The sequence below is a fragment of the Heterodontus francisci genome, chromosome 34, assembly GCF_036365525.1.
Source record: "Heterodontus francisci isolate sHetFra1 chromosome 34, sHetFra1.hap1, whole genome shotgun sequence".
Taxonomy (NCBI): Eukaryota; Metazoa; Chordata; class Chondrichthyes; order Heterodontiformes; family Heterodontidae; genus Heterodontus; species Heterodontus francisci.
This window is the reverse complement of record NC_090404.1, coordinates 11,293,074-11,313,414: the sequence shown is the minus strand read 5'-3', so window position 1 is coordinate 11,313,414 and position 20,341 is coordinate 11,293,074. Positions and strand designations below refer to the sequence as shown.

Genomic DNA, 20,341 nt, shown 5'->3' with positions numbered 1-20,341 from the left:
TTCCCTTGCCTTATTTCCCTCCCTAAATGCAATATATGACAATTCTCTCGGTTGAATTCCATTTGCCAGTTTTCTGCCTACCTGACCAGTCCATTGATATCTTCCTGCAGTCTACAGCTTTCGTCCTCATTATTAACCACACGACCAATTTTTGTATCATCTGCAAACTTTTTAATCATTTGAGTCTAATTATTGATACATACGAGGAAAAGCAAGCGGCAGCTTGTTGAGCCCTGTGGAAACTAAACTGGAAACAGATTTCCAGTCAGGATTCAGTTCTGGATATGATTCACAACAGCAACAACAGAATCTAATCCCTGCCATTACTTGTGAACTTGCTGGTGTCTCAGTAGGTTGCTTGAATTAGCAAACCCCATCCCACACACAGAGCAGGTGAAAGGCTTCTCCCCAGTGTGAACCCACTGGTGTCTCAGAACGCAGGATGAGCGAGTAAATCCTTTCCCACACACGGAGCAGGTGAATGGCCTCTCCCCAGTGTGAGTATGTTGGTGCAGCAGTAGGTCATTTTTCCTTTTAAAACTCATCTCACAGTCACTACATTTAAAAGGTCTCCTTTCTGTGTGAACAAGTTGGTGTTCAGTGAGGGAGGATGACTGAGCAAATCCCTTCCCACACACAGAGCAGGTGAAAGGCCTCTCCCTAGTGTGAACTCGCTGGTGTCGCAGAAGATGGTATGACCGATTAAATCCTTTCCCACACACGGAGCAGGTGAATGGCCTCTGCCCAGCGTGAGTACGTTGGTGTAGCAGCAGCTCATTTTGATTTTTATATGTCTCCTCACAGTCACAACACTTGAAAGGTCTCCTTTCTGTGTGAACAAGTTGGTGTTCAGTGAGGGAGGATGACCAAGTGAATCCCTTCCCACACACGGAGCAGGTGAAAGGCCTCTCCCCAGTATGAATTCGCTGGTGTCTCAACAGGTCGGATGAATTGTTGAACCCACTCCCACACACAGAGCAGATGAATGGCCTCTCCCTGGTGTGAATTCGCTGGTGTTTGAGAAGGTGAGATGACTGAGTGAATCCCTTCCCACACTCGGAGCAGGTGAAAGGCCTCTCCCCAGTATGAATTCGCTGGTGTCTCAACAGGTCGGATGAACTGTTGAACCCGCTCCCACACACAGAGCAGATGAATGGCCTCTCTCCAGTGTGACTACGTCGATGAGCATCCAGCAGGGATGGGTAATTGAATCTCTTCTCACAGACTCCACATTTCCACGGTTTCTCCATGGTGCGAGTGTCCTTGTGTCTCTCCATGCTGGACGATCAGTTGAAGCCTTGTGGACACACAGACCCGAGTACAGTTTCTCCCCGTTGTGAGTGGGGTGATGTTTTTTCAGACTGTGTAACTGTTTAAAGCTCTTTCCACAGTCACTGCACTGGAACACTCTCACTCTCACTCGGGTCTGTCTCGCTGCTTTTCCAGATACACTGATGTTTGAAATTTTTTCCCACAGACAGAACAGACAAGCATTTCTCCTTCCACATTCAAGGGACGATGATATTCAGGTCCTGATGAATCCAGTAACTCTGTCAGAACTTAACGAGATGTTTGGTTTGACTTTGTCATTTGCAAATCCTCCCCTTCCAATCCCCTGTAAAAGGAGATTACATTGAATGACATAGAATACACTGTACACAAACAGGCCATTCAGTCCAATTCGTCTGTACAGGTGTTTATGCACCTCACGTGTCTGCTCCCATTCCATCTACCTCATTTCAGCCTTTCAACAGACCTTTCTATTCACTTTACTCTCGTGTATTCACCTTGTTTCCTTTTGAGAGCATCTCAACTATTTGCCGCAACCACTTCCATGTTCTACCCACTATCTGAGTAAAGAAATCTCTCCTTATTTCCCTATTGGATTTATCAGTAACTGTATTCATGGCCCCGAGATTTGGATTCATTGACAAGCGGAAAAATCGTCACCACATCATCCAAATATAAAATTCGAGGAAGAGGCCATCTGGCCCATCGTGTCTGCGCCGGCCAGAAAAACAATCCACCTAGCCTAATCCCAGCTTCCAGCATTTGGTCTGTCGCTTTCCAGTCCTGGTAACATCATCGTAAATCTCCTTTGTATCTTTCTGTAATGAGGTGACCAGAACTGCACACAGTACTCAAGTTGTGGCTAACATAACCTTCCTACTCTTATATTCGATATCGTGGCTAATAAAGGGAAGGATTCCATGTGCTTTCACAATGATCTCATTGACCTGTCTTGCTACCTTCAGGGATCTGCGGACATTCATTGGTCCCAATGTCCGAAGAATCTGAAGCCCTCCCTCCTGCACCAACTTTCCAGCCACACATTCCTCTGTCTTACCCTTCTATCCCTGTACTCACTTGTGCGTGGCACTGGTGTAATCCAGAGTTTAATACTTTTGAGGTCCTGCTTGATAATTTCTTAGCTAGTTCCCGAAACTCTGGCTGGAGGATCACATCCCTCTTTCTATCTATGTCATTGGTTCTGATATGGATCACAACTGTTGGAGAGAGAGAGAGAGAGAGAGAGAGAGAGAGTGGGAGGAGAGAGAGACAGAGAGAGAGAGAAGAGAATGAGTGAAACAGTGGGAGAGAGACCAATACAGAGAGGCAGGGGATGGATCTGGGGGTCTCCAGTGTGAGCTCCCAGCATCTGCAGATTGGCCCCTCAGTCACATCCTTCCACATGGTCTGATTTGCCAAAATAAATCCAGGTGCGGTGATTTTAAAAAGTCTCCCAAAGGGATCAGCAGCTTCTTCCCAGTTTAATGAGGAATTTAGCCCTTTCTGGGGGCTGAGGGGATGTCCCCAGACTTGGAATACACATTGGTGGGGGAGGGGGGGGGGGGCAATGTGTTTACAGCAAGTGTGAGGATTGGGAAGGAATGGGGCCGATGTCCCATCTGGATATAATCACATTGCTGCTTGCTGTGCACAAACTGTCTGCAGTGTTTTCTGCAATAGTGACCACACTTTCAAAATTAAATTATTGACTGTAAAGCAACTGGGTGGATGTGAAATAAGTCCTGAACCTGTGTAAAGGTTTGTTATAATTTCAGATTAATGCTTGTCTTTTAGGCAGTGCAATGAAATCTGAGGGTTAAATGAACCATTCATGTCACTGAGGTTTTGATTGTGGATTTCTCTATGTCTCTCTCTATTTCTCCCCAGCCTACTCTCCATTTCTCTATTTGAAATTTTAATAAATAATAAAAATGTCAGACAGAAAAGTGACTTGTCATTATTATAAGCGGGAGAGGATGGAAGGAGTGGCCCCCATTTATCTGAATATTATCACATTGCTGCGTGTGGGATCTTGCTGTGTACAGCTGTGTTCAGCATTTCAGACTGTGCAACCATGATCGTGTTCCAAAAATTAATTCATTGTCTAATTTCACCAGGTCAGGACTGCTTTCACAAGGTCAGTTCTAATTCCTGACTAATACTCATGTTTTAGGCAGTGCAATGAATTTTGAGGGTTAAATGCAATCTGCAGCAGCCAGTTTAACTCATGTTACTGAGTTTCAGATTGTGGATTTCTCTCTCTGTCTCTCTCTATATTTGTCTCTGAATGTGAGAAATGGCAGAGAGAGAAAGAGGAAGGAGAGATAGAGGGAAAAAGACAGAGGCGCAGGGGTATGTAGAGACACAGGATGTGGGGATCTCCAGTATCAGCATTGCCCTGCTCCCATCTTCCAGACGGACTGATCTGCAAAAATAAATCATGGGGCAGTGATATTAAAAGGAATCAGCAGCTCCTACCCACTGTAACATTGGATGTACAAAACACCAAACATGGCTTGAGTGAGTACAGGGGCAGTAAACAGGAGAGGACATAGCACCTTAATGTCAGTTTTAAAGAGAGCTTGGCTGCTTCTGGACAGTCTGGGGCCTGGTCATGTCACTCTCCTCCTGTTGATTTGCTGAAAGATGCAGCAAATATTCTCAACAATGGTCTTGTAGAAATAACTTCACAGATCAAAAAGCAGCTCCCTGGAATGTTTCTGGTCAAAGCAGACATTGTACCTGGATTAACATGACAATGGGAAAGATCTCAGCATCTAATAACCCCTCTTGCATTTTAAATCTGCTCCCTGTTTGTAGCGGGGAATGGTGTTGCAAGATTGCCCATGTTAGTGAATGACAGAGAGAAAAGGAATTCTGGCATCTCGCTGTGTTTTTTTAAAGTCTTTTCTTTTTACCAAAGTTTCGTTTTGCTTTCTCTGAGGAAATTTTATAGAAGCTGCAACATGTCGATGCAGAGAGAGAGAGATAGAAACAAGAAATGCTGGAACCACTCAGCAGGTCTGGCAGCATCTGTGAAAAGAGAAGCAGAGTTAACGTTTCGGGTTAGTGACCATTCATCGGAACTGACAAATATTAGAAAAGTCACAGGTTATAAGCAAGTGAGGTGGGGGTGGGGCACGAGGTAACAAAGGAAGTCCAGATTGGACCAGGCCGCATAGCTGACCAAACGGTCACGGAGCAAAGGCAATGGTGTGTTGAAAGACAAAGCATTAGTGCAGATTAGGTGTTAATACACTGAATATTGAACAGCAGCAAGTGCAAATCTGAAAAAAAACAGTGAGTAAGCAAACTGAACAAACTAAGATGAAATGAAATAAATGCAAAAAAAAGATTGTAAAAAATGTAAAAAAGAATGTAAAAAGAAAGAAAGAAAAATAGCTAAAAATGAAAGTAAAATGGGGCGCTGTCATGCTCTGAAATTATTGAACTCAATGTTCAGTCTGGCAGGCTGCAGTGTGCCTAATCAGTAAATGAGATGCTGTTCCTCGAGCTTGCGTTGATGTTCACTGGAACACTGCAGCAATCCCAGGACAGAGATGTGAGCATGAGAGCAGGGGGCAGTGTTGAAATGGCAAGCATCCGGAAGCTCAGGGTCCTGCTTGTGAACTGAGTGGAGATGTTCCGCAAAGTGGTCACGCAGTCTGCGCTTGGTCTCCCCATTGTAGAGGAGACCACACTGTGAGCAGCGAATACAGTATACTACTGAGAGAGAGAGAGAGTTTGGCAAGAAGAAACCTTGGATAAAAGCTTCTTCCAGAGAGAAATATCTCTATATCTCGACATCCTTCATATCGCGGTATCTCTATATTTCTAAAAATTCTTAATCTTTTCTCTCTCACTCCATCTCTTTCAGACATTCCCTCTCTCTATCAATTTCTCGGTATCTCTGCCCTCTGCTCTCAGTTCCTGTCACTGGTTCCTCCCTCTCTGTTTATTTCTCTCTCACTCAGTTCTGTCCTTCTCCCTGGATCTCTGGTTTCTGTGTCTCGGTACCTCTCACTGGGAGAGATTTGGACTCAGTGCCATGAGTGTTGTACAGGTGATAATGAACCGGGAACTTGATTTCCATCTCTCCCAGGTTTTACTCGCGTGATGTAAAAACAAGGGAGAGATGTGAAACGCGCGACAAGTTCACAACCACCCGGTCTCCACTATTGCTCAAAGTCACTTGAGTAGGGTAATGATACGATGGGGGAGGGGAGGGGGATGCCTGTTCATAGAGGGTAACAAGACTGGCGAGAAATTGCGAGTGGGGTGATTGACAGGGGGTCCGGGAGAGTGGGCAAAATATGTTCAGAGCCACACAAACTCACACAGTCCCACAACACGGTTCAGCCACACACAAACTCACACAGTCCCACAATACAGTTCAGACACACACAAACTCATACAGTTCCACAACACAATTCAGAGAGACACAAACTCACACAGTTCCACAACACGGTTCAGAGACGAAACCGCACAGTCCCAGTACACGGTTCTGAGACACAGACAAACTCACACAGTCCCACAACACATTTAAAATACCTGTTGAGCAAGATAGAGTTTAAAACCAGGGACCTTCACCAACCTGACTGTATCTGTCTATTCCAGGAGCAAAAGAGCGTGTAATGTCTCAGACCAGTCCTGATATAGCATAAGGTCTGTCACTCAAACCACGCTCCACCCAGCCCAGCGTGAGTCACCTTCCAGGTAACAGTTTTCTGTGTCTCAGAACCTGTCCCCGAGGTATGGGAGAGTCCAAGCTGAATCTGTCTGTAATGGTCCCTCTGCCATGTGGCGGTCTCCTGAGTGAAGCCTCTTTCCCTGGGGAACCGGGTCAAATGGCAGCTACCCGGATATGATTGGGCAAGCATTTGAATTCACTGCAGGTGCTGGAAATCTGAAATGAAAACAGAAAATGCTGGAAATCCTCAGCAGGTCTGGCAGCAAATCTGGAGAGAGAAACAGAGATAATATTTCAAGTGAGTGGCCTTTCTTCAGAACTGGATAAAGTTTAGAGATGTAACAGGTTTAAAGCGAGTCCTGACTCAGGGAGAAAGGGCAGGGGGGAAGGTCTGGGGCTGGGTGGAAATATGGCCAGGAGAGTTTAGATGTCAGGAGAGAGATTTAGGGAGGAACGGAGGGCAGTGAGCTTAGAGGAGGGAGAGAGAGAGGAGTGAAAACGGAGTTGAAATTATAGAGAAGTTGTTCAGTGTGGAGGCTGAGTGAAGATCACTGGATCACACTCTGTCCTCTCGCACGCATCGTTAACAATCTCCCTCCTGTTGGATTCTCTCTGTATTAATGCTGCTCGCAGAGGGAACGTGTCCATGTCACTTAAATTGTATCTATTGCTTTAGCGAGTAATATTTTTTTGAGCAGTCTGGCGTTATTAAATGTGCTTAGTTTTGTGCTAAATACAACTATTGAATTGCCAGACCGTTTTGGTGTTGGATCCATCTGAATGTCGCACAGAAGAAATTCGCAAACAACAGTTCTCCAATTGAAGGAAAAATTGCTGGAGAAAAATTCTGATTTATTCCATCAGATGGCAGCAAAACCCCAGGAATTATCCCGCAGCATCTGTCTGTAAAAATTGATCTCTGCCAGGATTATACAGATCACACCACCTGAAATGTTAATTAAAAGCAAAATATTGCAGATGCTGGAAATCTGAAGTAAAAGCAAAAAAATGCTGGAATTACTGAGCAGGTCTGGCAGCATCTGTGGAGAGAGAAGCAAAGTTAACGTTTCAGGTCTGCGACCTTTCATCAGAACTGGCAAAGGTTAGAAAAGTCTGTAACGCATCGGGATTTGGAGTCACTTACCGGCTGTGACAGTCGCCGCAGTCCCTGATCCATCCACGTCTCTAGACTCGTAACACAGTGACACCGCTCTCAGTCACCCCGGTACAAAAACAACCGACACCTCATTCTGTCGGTCACACATCACCAGACTGTCGTCGCTGTCCAATTATTCCAGTGATTTTATTTCAATAAACAATATTCCATGTTTCACATTCTTCGTTGGGATCAAACTGTTCTTTGTGAGACTCTGAGCTCTTAGTGAAATGGCCCAGGAACATGGGCCGGAGCTCGGCGCTTCATATAAAGAGAGAAAAAAGACAGAAAAAGATAACAGAAAGGAGGAAATTATAATTACATTAAACCAGATTAGAGCGAGAATAACATCAACCCTTCAATTCAGGATCAGGGCCCGGGGAATTTTTCAAAAAATATACTGAGATCTTTGCTCTGTTCTCTCCCACTGTGGCCTCCCCAACTAAACAAAATGTTTCAAGTCAACACAAATCCCCCGGTACTTGGTGAGATGTGGGGACATTAGTTTAATGGTGGGGAATGTGCCTCCCGGTTCCAGCTGTTAGATCAGGTTCCCATCTGGTGTTAGGGATTTGTAACTGGGATCAGTTATTCCCATTTACTGACACCAATCCCGGGAATGACATCACCATCCGCACACACTCGGCATTTAGAAGACTCAAGATGTTAATGGCAATAATCCAGTTTCATTATAAACTAGACAGTGGGGGAGACGGTGCGAGGTGGAACTATGGGGTTTAACGGCAGATTAACTCCGCTTTTTCATTTGTTTCTGTGATAATCTGCAGTGGGAGATCTTGTACCACGGGAAGCCGACGCCCATCACTGTGTGTTCTTGTACCTGTATTTAGCTTTTCAGTAATAGGTGAATTTCCAGCCACAATGTATTTTCTGCCTTATTCAAATCACATCAAATCGGCCTCCGCTGGAGATCCGCTCCCGCTGTGTCCTGGTCTGGGTTTGTCTGAAGAAATGTCCATTTAGGAAAGTATAATCCCAATAACCACCATTGTAAACACAGGTGATGGTGAGAGACTGACACTCCTTCCTGGTCACCGCTGCCGGGATCTGTGTCACTGACTGACTGAAAGAGTCTGGAAATTAAACAGAGAGAGTTTAATGGACCATCAGAGCCGAACCACACAACGAGGCTACAACCCCAGACAGTGTCTGTAATTCGGATGGACTCGGGCAGTTGATATTAAATCCACACAATGTCGGTTTGTTTGATCGGTACTCACGAGGTGAAAACAAGGAAGATCCATCGTTCTGCTGCCTGGAGCTGATGGTTTATATGGCGGGGAGTTGGAGACTGCAGCCCTGGACCGCTCTGGGAGACTGGACCTCAGAGCTGGACTGAGATACTTCAGGGGGTCGAGATGATTTGCAGAGGGCAGTGTCCCGGAGATCATTGATGGGCCGCACGGTTCCTGGTTCTCTGGCTGTGTGCGTGTTGTGAATAAGCGACAGGTTTAAAGAGGGAACCTGCAGTTTTCTGTTGTTTCATTGGGTCTGTGAGCCCGATTTGAAATCCCCTCCCACATTAGTCTGATGTACAGGGGGTGGGGCCGGGGGAGTTGTTCTGTCAGTAGAAGCTACCGCCCTCCTTTCCCCCACAGTAATGAGCTGGGAGGTCGCTCCATGTGTTTTTATTGGGTGGTGTTTGTTGAGGGTGGAATATGGGCCCAGGACACCGGGAGAATCGTGTCGGGGATTCTTTAACATCTCCCTGAATGGGCTGGCGGGGCATTGGTTAAACATCTGATCTGAAGGACGGAGCCTCAGACCCGGCAGCTTCCCTCAGTCCAGCAACTGAGGGTCAGGTTACAATATGAGACAGTCCAGTGACATTGTCAATGTCCAGGCAGATATACAGAATATACATAAAGAATAAACTCTCCCTGTCATTTAAACACATGCTTCCTGTACCCTTTCCTTCTGTGGTTTGTAGTTAAAATGATGTTTGAATTCAGTAATAATTGTTTTCCAGGTCTGTAATATTCAGAGTTTCCAGTTGCAGTGACAGAGAATGAAGAGACAGTCGAAGGACAATGGACATTGGGGGAACTCTGTGCTTGGGACTTACATAAATATCACAGTTACTGCCTTGTGAAATCAGTTCAATGTGTATAAACTGTCTCTGAGCTAGCAACACACTCTGATCAAATAAAACCTGTCAAAGGAAAACTGGCAGGGAGCTGGGAAAGGTCTGCTCAGTGCAAAGGGGGACCTTGGGAGCAGAGCCGCACACGCAAACATGGCTAATGGTTTAATCGACCTTTCAGCACCACCGAGTGGGCTGCCGCAGGGTCCTAATGTCCAGCGAGTTTAAACTATCAGATCAAGGACTATTATTTTTAAGAATATGAATCATACTCACATTATTGCAAAGCCAATTTTAAGAATCCACGAATCCTTGTAACCAACCTTAAAGGGAAATAATGAATGATAGATGTTATTTCAATCCCTGCTTTTTTGAGGTTTTCATGAACTTGCCAAGGTGCAGAGGAGATTTAATAGACTTGTACCAGGGATGAGATGTTCGGGAAGCTGAAATTGTTCTCCTGATATCAAAGATTAAGGAAGATTTAATTGTGAGTTTAAAATATGGGGTTTTGATAGAGTAGATCGTGTGTAACTGTTTCCAATGGCACGACATTTGATATCCAACGGTTCCAGATTTACAGGAATTGACAAAACGACAGAGGAGAGGAGGTTTATTTTTGACAGTGCGATTTTCATGATTTGGAATGCACTGCCTGAAAGGGTGGAGGAAGGAGAGTCAGTTGTAATTTTCAAAGGAGAAAGTGTATATGTTATCAAATGGAGAAAAATGCAGGGCTGTCCAGTTGTGGAAAGAGCATGGAGAGTAAAACTAAGGATCTTTCAAAGAGCCTGTGCAGTATGATGGGCCGAATGGCATCATTCGATGCTGTATATTCCTATACTTCCAGTCTTTTCATTTCCCTCGCAAGTTATTTGTTCGCAGTCACTTGAACAGTGAGCAGGAGCTGCCTGGCAACAGAATTCTGGCATCCAACCAACTCCCTTTCCACTCAATCAACACTGAGTTCATGTGAGCGTCACTGTGCAATTTCTGGGGTCGCACAGAATCTTGAGGTAGCTCAAACTGGTTCAAACCCATCAATAGCTTCAGTTTTCCCCCTCTCTCTCTCTCTGACCTTCCTTGCCTGCCCTGGTTTAGAGATTGCTGCCGCGGTTCCCTGTTTGCTATTACATCGGCAGTACAGTGGGGCGAGGATCTGTTGTCCTGCTCCAACAGAGCGTTTCCCAGACTACAGACTACATGTTAGCAGCGCCAGAATGATGGGCAGTAGATTCGCTGGTACCGAGTAATACATACTTGTAATTGAAATGTCAATAAGAAAATGGCACACAGTTCACACCAGAAGAACACAAACTGAGCGAAGACATTGAACCGTCGGCATCTTCAACTCAGCGACGTCCAGTTAAAGCCTCAGTCACGTCTGTTTGCTGCTCTTCTGTTGGCTGGAACTGGATATTGCTCACCCGATGAAAGGAGGTAACTTCCAATGAAGGGTCACTGACCCGAAACATTAACTCTGCTTCTCTTTCCACAGATGCTGCCAGACCTGCTGAGTGGTTCCAGCATTTCTAGTTTTTATTTAAGGATGTAACTTGTTGATCCGCTGCTCCCTTTGCCAGCAGTTCAAATCTGGACATGTCAGTTATTTAAAGATCAGCAAGTGCCCATCCTGCTTATGGGGAGAATTCAGGAGTATGCTGTTCCTTTGTAATAGTGACCCTCTAAAGGGTCAGACCTGGCGCTGAGTGTTCGAATCCAGGAAAATCCTTTTCTTACCGAATGAATGGAGTCTGTGGAACTGTATTTCACAAAGGAAACAACACATTCAGGACAGTCTGAATAACCCCCTCCTTGTAGGATGGATGAAGCCGCTTCACATGTTACTGAGGGAGGGAGGGGAGATACAGAGAGTGTTTGAGAGAGAAAGGGGGAGTGAGAGAGGCAGCGAGCTGAACAGGCAGATTAGACTGTCTCTCAGTGTAATTAGAGATCAAACTGTCTCTCAGGTTAATTAGAGACGAAACTGTCTCTCAGATCAATTGGAGATCAAACTGACTCTCAGGTTAATTGGAGATCAAACTGTCTCTCAGATCATTTCGAGATCAAACTATCTCTCAGATCAATTAGAGATCAAACAGTCTCTCAGATCAATTCGAGATCAAACTGTTTCTCAGGTCAACTAGCGATCAAATCATCTCTCAGATCAATTAGAGATCAAACTGTCTCTCAGGTCATTAGAGATCAAACTGTCTCTCAGATTAATTAGAGATCAAACTGTCTCTCAGATTAATTAGAGATCAAACTGTCTCTCAGGTTAATTAAAGATCAAACTGTCTCTTAGATCAGTTCGAGATCCAACTGTCTCTCAGGTCAATTAGAGATCAATATGTCTGTCAGGTCAATTAGAGATGAAACTGTCTCTCAGATAAATGAGAGATCAAACTGTCTCTCAGATCAATTAGAGATGAAACTGTCTCTCAGGTCAATTAGAGATCAAACCGACTCTCAGATCAATTAGAGATCAATCTGTCTCTCATGTCAATTAGAGATAAAACTGTGTCTCCAGTCAATTAGAGATCAAACTTTCTCTCAGATCAATAAGAGATCAAGCTGTTTCTCAGATGAATTAGAGATCAAACTGTCTCTCAGATGAATTAGAGATCAAACTGTCTCTCAGGTTAATTAGAGATCAAACTGTCTCTCAGAACAATTCGAGATCAAACTGTCTCTCAGATCAATTAGAGACCAAACTATCTCTCAGGACAATTAGAGATGAAACATTCTCTCACATCAATCAGAGATCAAAGTGTCTCTCAGAGCAATTAGAGATCAAACTGTCTCTCAGTTTGATTAGAGATCAAACTGTCTCTCAGATCAATTAGAAATTAAACTGTGTCTCAAATCAATTAGAGATCAAGCTGCCTCTCAGGTCAATCAGAGATCAAACTGTCTCTCAGATCATTTAGAGGTCAAATTGTCTCTCAGATCAATTAGAGATCAAACTATCTCTCAGATCAATTAGAGATCAAACTGTCTCTCAGGACAATTAGAGATGAAACATTCTCTCACATCAATCAGAGATCAAAGTGTCTCTCAGAGCAATTAGAGATCAAACTGTCTCTCAGTTTGATTAGAGATCATACTGTCTCTCAGATCAATTGGAGCTTAAAATGTCTCTCAGGTTAATTAGAGATCAAACTGTCTCTCAGATCAATTGGAGCTTAAAATGTCTCTCAGGTTAATTAGAGATCAAAGTGTCTCTCAGAGCAATTAGAGATCAAACTGTCTCTCAGTTTGATTAGAGATCATACTGTCTCTCAGATCAATTGGAGCTTAAAATGTCTCTCAGGTTAATTAGAGATCAAAGTGTCTCTCAGAGCAATTAGAGATCAAACTGTCTCTCAGTTTGATTAGAGATCATACTGTCTCTCAGATCAATTGGAGCTTAAAATGTCTCTCAGGTTAATTAGAGATCAAACTGTCTCTCAGATCAATTAGAGATTAAACTGTGTCTCAGATCAATTAGAGATCAAGCGGCCTCTTAGGTCAATTAGAGATCAAACTGTCTCTCAGATCATTTCGAGGTCAAATTGTCTCTCAGATCAATTAGAGATCAAACTGTCTCTCAGGTCAATTAGAGATCAAACGGTGTCTCAGATCAATTCGAAATCAAACTATCTCTCAGATTAATTGGAGATCAAACTGTCACTCAGATCAATTCGAGATCAAACATCCTCTCAGGTCAATTAGCGATCAAATCATCTCTCACATCAATTAGAGATTAAACTGTCTCTCAGGTCAATTAGAGATCAATCTGACTCTCAGATCAATTAGAGCTCAAACTGTCTCATAGATCAATTCGAGATCAAAGTGTCTCTCAGATCATTTATAGATCAAACTGTCTCTCAGATCAATTAGAGATCAAACTGTCTCTCAGATCAATTAGAGATCAAACCATCTCTCAGATCTATCAGAGATCAGCTGTCTCTCAGGTCAATTAGAGATGAAACATTTTCTCACATCAATCAGAGATCAAACTGTCACTCAGATCAATTAGAGATCAAACTGTTTCTCGGATCAATTAGAGATCAAACCGTCTCTCAGGTTAATTAGAGATCGAGCTGTCGCTCAGATGAATTCGAGATCAAACTGCCTCTCAGGTCAATTTGAAATCAAACTGTGTCTCAGGTCAATGAGACATCAAACTGTGTCTCCGGTCAATTAGAGATCAAATTGTCTCTCAGATCATTTAGAGATCAAACTGTCTCTCAGATCAATTAGAAATCAAACTGTGTCTCAGGTCAATGAGAGATCAAACTATCTCTCAGATCAATTAGAGATCAAACTGACTCTCAGATCAATTAGAGATCAAACTGTCTCTCAGATCAATTGGAGACCAAACTGTCTCTCAGGTCAATTAGAGATCAAACTGTGTCTCCGGTCAATTAGAGATCAAACTATCTCTCAGGTCAATTAGAGATCAAACTGTCTCTCAGGACAATTAGAGATGAAACATTCTCTCACATCAATCAGAGATCAAAGCGTCTCTCAGAGCAATTAGAGATCAAACTGTCTCTCAGTTTGATTAGAGATCATACTGTCTCTCAGATCAATTGGAGCTTAAAATGTCTCTCAGGTTAATTAGAGATCAAACTGTCTCTCAGATCCATTCGAGATCAAACTGTCTCTCAGATCAATCAGAGATCAAACTGTCTCACAGGTCAATACGCGATCAAATCATCTCTCAGATCAATTAGAGATCAAACTGCCTCTCAGATCAATTAGAGATCAAACTGTCTCTGAGGACAATTAGAGACAAACTGTCACTCTGTTCAATTAGAGATCAAACTGTCTCTCAGATCAATTGGAGCTTAAACTGTCTCTCAGGTTAATTAGAGATCAAACTGTCTCTCAGATCAATTAGAGATCAAACTGTGTCTCAGATCAATTAGAGATCAAACTGTCTCTCATATCAATTCGAGATCGTACTTTCTTCTCAGATCAATTAGAGATCAAACTGTCTCTCAGATCAATTGGAGCTTAAACTGTCTCTCAGGTTAATTAGAGATCAAACAGTCTCTCAGATCCGTTCGAGATCAAACTGTCTCTCAGATCAATTAGAGATCAAACTGTGTCTCAGATCAATTAGAGATCAAACTGTGTCTCAGATCAATTAGAGATCAAACTGTCTCTCAGATCAATTAGAGATCAAACTGTGTCTCAGATCAATTAGAGATCAAACTGTCTCTCAGATCAATTAGAGATCAAACTGTGTCTCAGATCAATTAGAGATCAAACTGTCTCTCAGATCAATTAGAGATCAAACTGTCTCTCAGATCAATTAGAGATCAAACTATCTCTCAGATCAATTTGAGATCAAACTGTCTCTCAGTTCAATTAGAGATCAAACTGTCCCTCAGATCAATTAGACCTCAAACTGCCTCTCAGTTCAATTAGCGATCAAAGTGTCTATCAGGTCAATTCGGGATCAAACTATCTCTCAGATCAATTAGACATCAAACTGCCTCTCAGTTCAATTAGAGATCAAAGTGTCTATCAGGTCAATTCGGGATCAAAGTATCTCTCAGGTCAATTAGAGATCAAACTGTGTCTCCGGTCAATTAGAGATCAAACTATCTCTCAGATCAATTAGAGATCAAAATGTCTCTCAGATCAATTAGAGATCAAACTGTCTCTCAGATCAATTAGAGATCAAACTGTGTCTCAGATCAATTAGAGATCAAACTGTGTCTCAGATCAATTAGAGATCAAACTGTCTCTCAGATCAATTAGAGATCAAACTGTGTCTCAGATCAATTAGAGATCAAACTGTCTCTCAGATCAATTAGAGATCAAACTGTGTCTCAGATCAATTAGAGATCAAACTGTCTCTCAGATCAATTAGAAATCAAACTGTGTCTCAGGTCAATGAGAGATCAAACTATCTCTCAGATCAATTAGAGATCAAACTGACTCTCAGATCAATTAGAGATCAAACTGTCTCTCAGATCAATTGGAGACCAAACTGTCTCTCAGGTCAATTAGAGATCAAACTGTGTCTCCGGTCAATTAGAGATCAAACTATCTCTCAGGTCAATTAGAGATCAAACTGTCTCTCAGGACAATTAGAGATGAAACATTCTCTCACATCAATCAGAGATCAAAGCGTCTCTCAGAGCAATTAGAGATCAAACTGTCTCTCAGTTTGATTCGAGATCATACTGTCTCTCAGATCAATTGGAGCTTAAAATGTCTCTCAGATCCATTCGAGATCAAACTGTCTCTCAGATCAATCAGAGATCAAACTGTCTCACAGGTCAATACGCGATCAAATCATCTCTCAGATCAATTAGAGATCAAACTGCCTCTCAGATCAATTAGAGATCAAACTGTCTCTGAGGACAATTAGAGACAAACTGTCACTCTGTTCAATTAGAGATCAAACTGTCTCTCAGATCAATTGGAGCTTAAACTGTCTCTCAGGTTAATTAGAGATCAAACTGTCTCTCAGATCAATTAGAGATCAAACTGTGTCTCAGATCAATTAGCGATCAAACTGTCTCTCATATCAATTCGAGATCGTACTTTCTTCTCAGATCAATTAGAGATCAAACTGTCTCTCAGATCAATTGGAGCTTAAACTGTCTCTCAGGTTAATTAGAGATCAAACAGTCTCTCAGATCCGTTCGAGATCAAACTGTCTCTCAGATCAATTAGAGATCAAACTGTGTCTCAGATCAATTAGAGATCAAACTGTGTCTCAGATCAATTAGAGATCAAACTGTCTCTCAGATCAATTAGAGATCAAACGGTGTCTCAGATCAATTAGAGATCAAACTGTCTCTCAGATCAATTAGAGATCAAACTGTGTCTCAGATCAATTAGAGATCAAACTGTCTCTCAGATCAATTAGAGATCAAACTGTCTCTCAGATCAATTAGAGATCAAACTATCTCTCAGATCAATTTGAGATCAAACTGTCTCTCAGTTCAATTAGAGATCAAACTGTCCCTCAGATCAATTAGACCTCAAACTGCCTCTCAGTTCAATTAGCGATCAAAGTGTCTATCAGGTCAATTCGGGATCAAACTATCTCTCAGATCAATTAGACATCAAACTGCCTCTCAGTTCAATTAGAGATCAAAGTGTCTATCAGGTCAATTCGGGATCAAAGTACCTCTCAGGTCAATTAGAGATCAAACTGTGTCTCCGGTCAATTAGAGATCAAACTATCTCTCAGATCAATTAGAGATCAAAATGTCTCTCAGATCAATTAGAGATCAAACTGTCTCTCAGATCAATTAGAGATCAAACTGTGTCTCAGATCAATTAGAGATCAAACTGTGTCTCAGATCAATTAGAGATCAAACTGTCTCTCAGATCAATTAGAGATCAAACTGTGTCTCAGATCAATTAGAGATCAAACTGTCTCTCAGATCAATTAGAGATCAAACTGTGTCTCAGATCAATTAGAGATCAAACTGTCTCTCAGATCAATTAGAGATCAAACTGTCTCTCAGATCAATTAGAGATCAAACTATCTCTCAGATCAATTTGAGATCAAACTGTCTCTCAGTTCAATTAGAGATCAAACTGTCCCTCAGATCAATTAGACCTCAAACTGCCTCTCAGTTCAATTAGCGATCAAAGTGTCTATCAGGTCAATTCGGGATCAAACTATCTCTCAGATCAATTAGACATCAAACTGCCTCTCAGTTCAATTAGAGATCAAAGTGTCTATCAGGTCAATTCGGGATCAAAGTATCTCTCAGGTCAATTAGAGATCAAACTGTGTCTCCGGTCAATTAGAGATCAAACTATCTCTCAGATCAATTAGAGATCAAAATGTCTCTCAGATCAATTAGAGATCAAACTGTCTCTCAGATCAATTAGAGATCAAACTGTGTCTCAGATCAATTAGAGATCAAACTGTGTCTCAGATCAATTAGAGATCAAACTGTCTCTCAGATCAATTAGAGATCAAACTGTGTCTCAGATCAATTAGAGATCAAACTGTCTCTCAGATCAATTAGAGATCAAACTGTGTCTCAGATCAATTAGAGATCAAACTGTCTCTCAGATCAATTAGAGATCAAACTGTCTCTCAGATCCATTCGAGATCAAACTGTCTCTCAGATCAATCAGAGATCAAACTGTCTCACAGGTCAATACGCGATCAAATCATCTCTCAGATCAATTAGAGATCAAACTGCCTCTCAGATCAATTAGAGATCAAACTGTCTCTGAGGACAATTAGAGATCAAACTGTCACTCTGTTCAATTAGAGATCAAACTGTCTCTCAGATCAATTGGAGCTTAAACTGTCTCTCAGGTTAATTAGAGATCAAACTGTCTCTCAGATCCGTTCGAGATCAAACTGTCTCTCAGATCAATTAGAGATCAAGCTGTCTCTCCGTTCAATTAGAGATCAAACTGTCTCTCAGATCATTTAGAGATCAAACTGTCTCTCAGATCAATTGGAGCTTAAAATGTCTCTCAGGTTAATTAGAGATCAAACTGTCTCTCAGATCCATTCGAGATCAAACTGTCTCTCAGATCAATTAGAGATCAAACTGTCTCACAGGTCAATACGCGATCAAATCATCTCGCAGATCAATTAGAGATCAAACTGTCACTCTGTTCAATTAGAGATCAAACTGTCTCTCAGATCAATTGGAGATCAAACTGTCTCTCAGATCAATTAGAGATCAAACTGTCTCTCATATCAATTCGAGATCGTACTTTCTTCTCAGATCAATTAGAGCTCAAACTGTCTCTCAGATCAATTGGAGCTTAAACTGTCTCTCAGGTTAATTAGAGATCAAACTGTCTCTCAGATCCGTTCGAGATCAAACTGTCTCTCAGATCAATTAGAGATCAAACTGTGTCTCAGATCAATTAGAGATCAAACTGTCTCTCAGATCAATTAGAGATCAAACTGTGTCTCAGATCAATTAGAGATCAAACTGTCTCTCAGATCAATTAGAGATCAAACTGTCTCTCAGATCAATTAGAGCTCAAACTGTCCCTCAGGTCAATTAGCGATCAAACTATCTCTCAGATCAATTTGAGATCAAACTGTCTCTCAGTTCAATTAGAGATCAAACTGTCCCTCAGATCAATTAGACCTCAAACTGCCTCTCAGTTCAATTAGCGATCAAAGTTTCTATGAGGTCAATTCCGGATCAAAGTATCTCTCAGGTCAATTAGACATCAAACTGCCTCTCAGTTCAATTAGCAATCAAAGTGTCTGTCAGGTCAATTCGGGATCAAAGTATCACTCAGGTCAATTAGAGATCAAACTGTCTCTCAGATCAATTAGAGATCAAACTGTGTCTCAGATCAATTAGAGATCAAACTGTCTCTCAGGTTAATTAGAGATCAAACTGTGTCTCAGATCAATTAGAGATCAAAGGGTCTCTCAGATCAATTAGAGATCAAACTGTCTCTCAGATCAATTCGACATCAGACTGCCTCTCAGTTCAATTAGCGATCAAAGTGTCTATCAGGTCAATTCGGGATCAAACTATCTCTCAGGTCAATTAGAGATCAAACTGTCTCTCAGATCAATTAGAGATCAAACTGTGTCTCAGATCAATTAGAGATCAAACTGTCTCTCAGGTTAATTAGAGATCAAACTGTGTCTCAGATCAATTAGAGATCAAACTGTCTCTCAGGTCAATTAGAGATCAAACTATCTCTCAGGTCAATTAGAGATCAAACTGTCTCTCAGATCAATTAGAGATCAAACTGTGTCTCAGATCAATTAGAGATCAAGCTGCCTCTCCGTTCAATTAGAGATCAAACTGTCTCTCAGATCATTTAGAGATCAAACTGTCTCTCAGATCAATTAGAGATCTAACTGTCTCTCAGATCAATTAGAGATCAAACTATCTCTCAGATCAATTAGAGATCAAACTGTCTCTCAGATCAATTAGAGATCAAACTGTGTCTCAGATCAATTAGAGATCAAACTGTCTCTCAGATCAATTAGAGATCAAACTGTGTCTCAGATCAATTAGAGATCAAACTGTCTCTCAGATCAATTAGAGATCAAACTGTCTCTCACGTCAATTAGAGATCAAACTATCTCTCAGATCAATTTGAGATCAAACTGTCCCTCAGATCAATTAGACCTCAAACTGCCTCTCAGTTCAATTAGCGATCAAAGTGTCTATCAGGTCAATTCGGGATCAAACTATCTCTCAGGTCAATTAGACATCAAACTGCCTCTCAGTTCAATTAGAGATCAAAGAGTCTATCAGGTCAATTCGGGATCAAACTATCTCTCAGGTCAATTAGACATCAAACTGCCTCTCAGTTCAATTAGAGATCAAAGTGTCTATCACGTCAATTCGGGATCAAACTATCTCTCAGGTCAATTAGACATCAAACTGCCTCTCAGTTCAATTAGAGATCAAAGTGTCTATCAGGTCAATTCGGGATCAAAGTATCTCTCAGGTCAATTAGAGATCAAACTATCTCTCAGGTCAATTAGAGATCAAACTGTCTCTCAGATCAATTAGAGATCAAAATGTCTCTCAGATCAATTAGAGATCAAACTGTCTCTCAGATCATTTAGAGATCAAACTGTCTCTCAGATCCATTCGAGATCAAACTGTCTCTCAGATCAATCAGAGATCAAACTGTCTCACAGGTCAATACGCGATCAAATCATCTCTCAGATCAATTAGAGATCAAACTGCCTCTCAGATCAATTAGAGATCAAACTGTCTCTGAGGACAATTAGAGATCAAACTGTCACTCTGTTCAATTAGAGATCAAACTGTCTCTCAGATCAATTGGAGCTTAAACTGTCTCTCAGGTTAATTAGAGATCAAACTGTCTCTCAGATCCGTTCGAGATCAAACTGTCTCTCAGATCAATTAGAGATCAAGCTGTCTCTCCGTTCAATTAGAGATCAAACTGTCTCTCAGATCATTTAGAGATCAAACTGTCTCTCAGATCAATTGGAGCTTAAAATGTCTCTCAGGTTAATTAGAGATCAAACTGTCTCTCAGATCCATTCGAGATCAAACTGTCTCTCAGATCAATTAGAGATCAAACTGTCTCACAGGTCAATACGCGATCAAATCATCTCGCAGATCAATTAGAGATCAAACTGTCTCTGAGGACA

The 20,341-nt window shown here is 41.9% G+C and overlaps 1 protein-coding gene across 1 annotated transcript; it reads right to left on the bottom strand.

Moving 5' to 3' along the window:
- Positions 1–323: 323 nt before the first annotated feature.
- LOC137348626 (zinc finger protein 436-like) lies at positions 324–1,277 on the bottom strand. The gene has a single exon (XM_068013900.1). The coding sequence runs from the start codon at positions 1,275–1,277 to the stop codon at positions 324–326; it is 954 nt and encodes a 317-aa protein (XP_067870001.1).
- Positions 1,278–20,341: the final 19,064 nt, after the last annotated feature.

Coding starts and splice junctions, on each gene's coding strand:
- LOC137348626 (XM_068013900.1), bottom strand. CDS start 1,277: ATGGAGAGACACAAGGACACTCGCACCATGGAGAAACCGTGGAAATGT.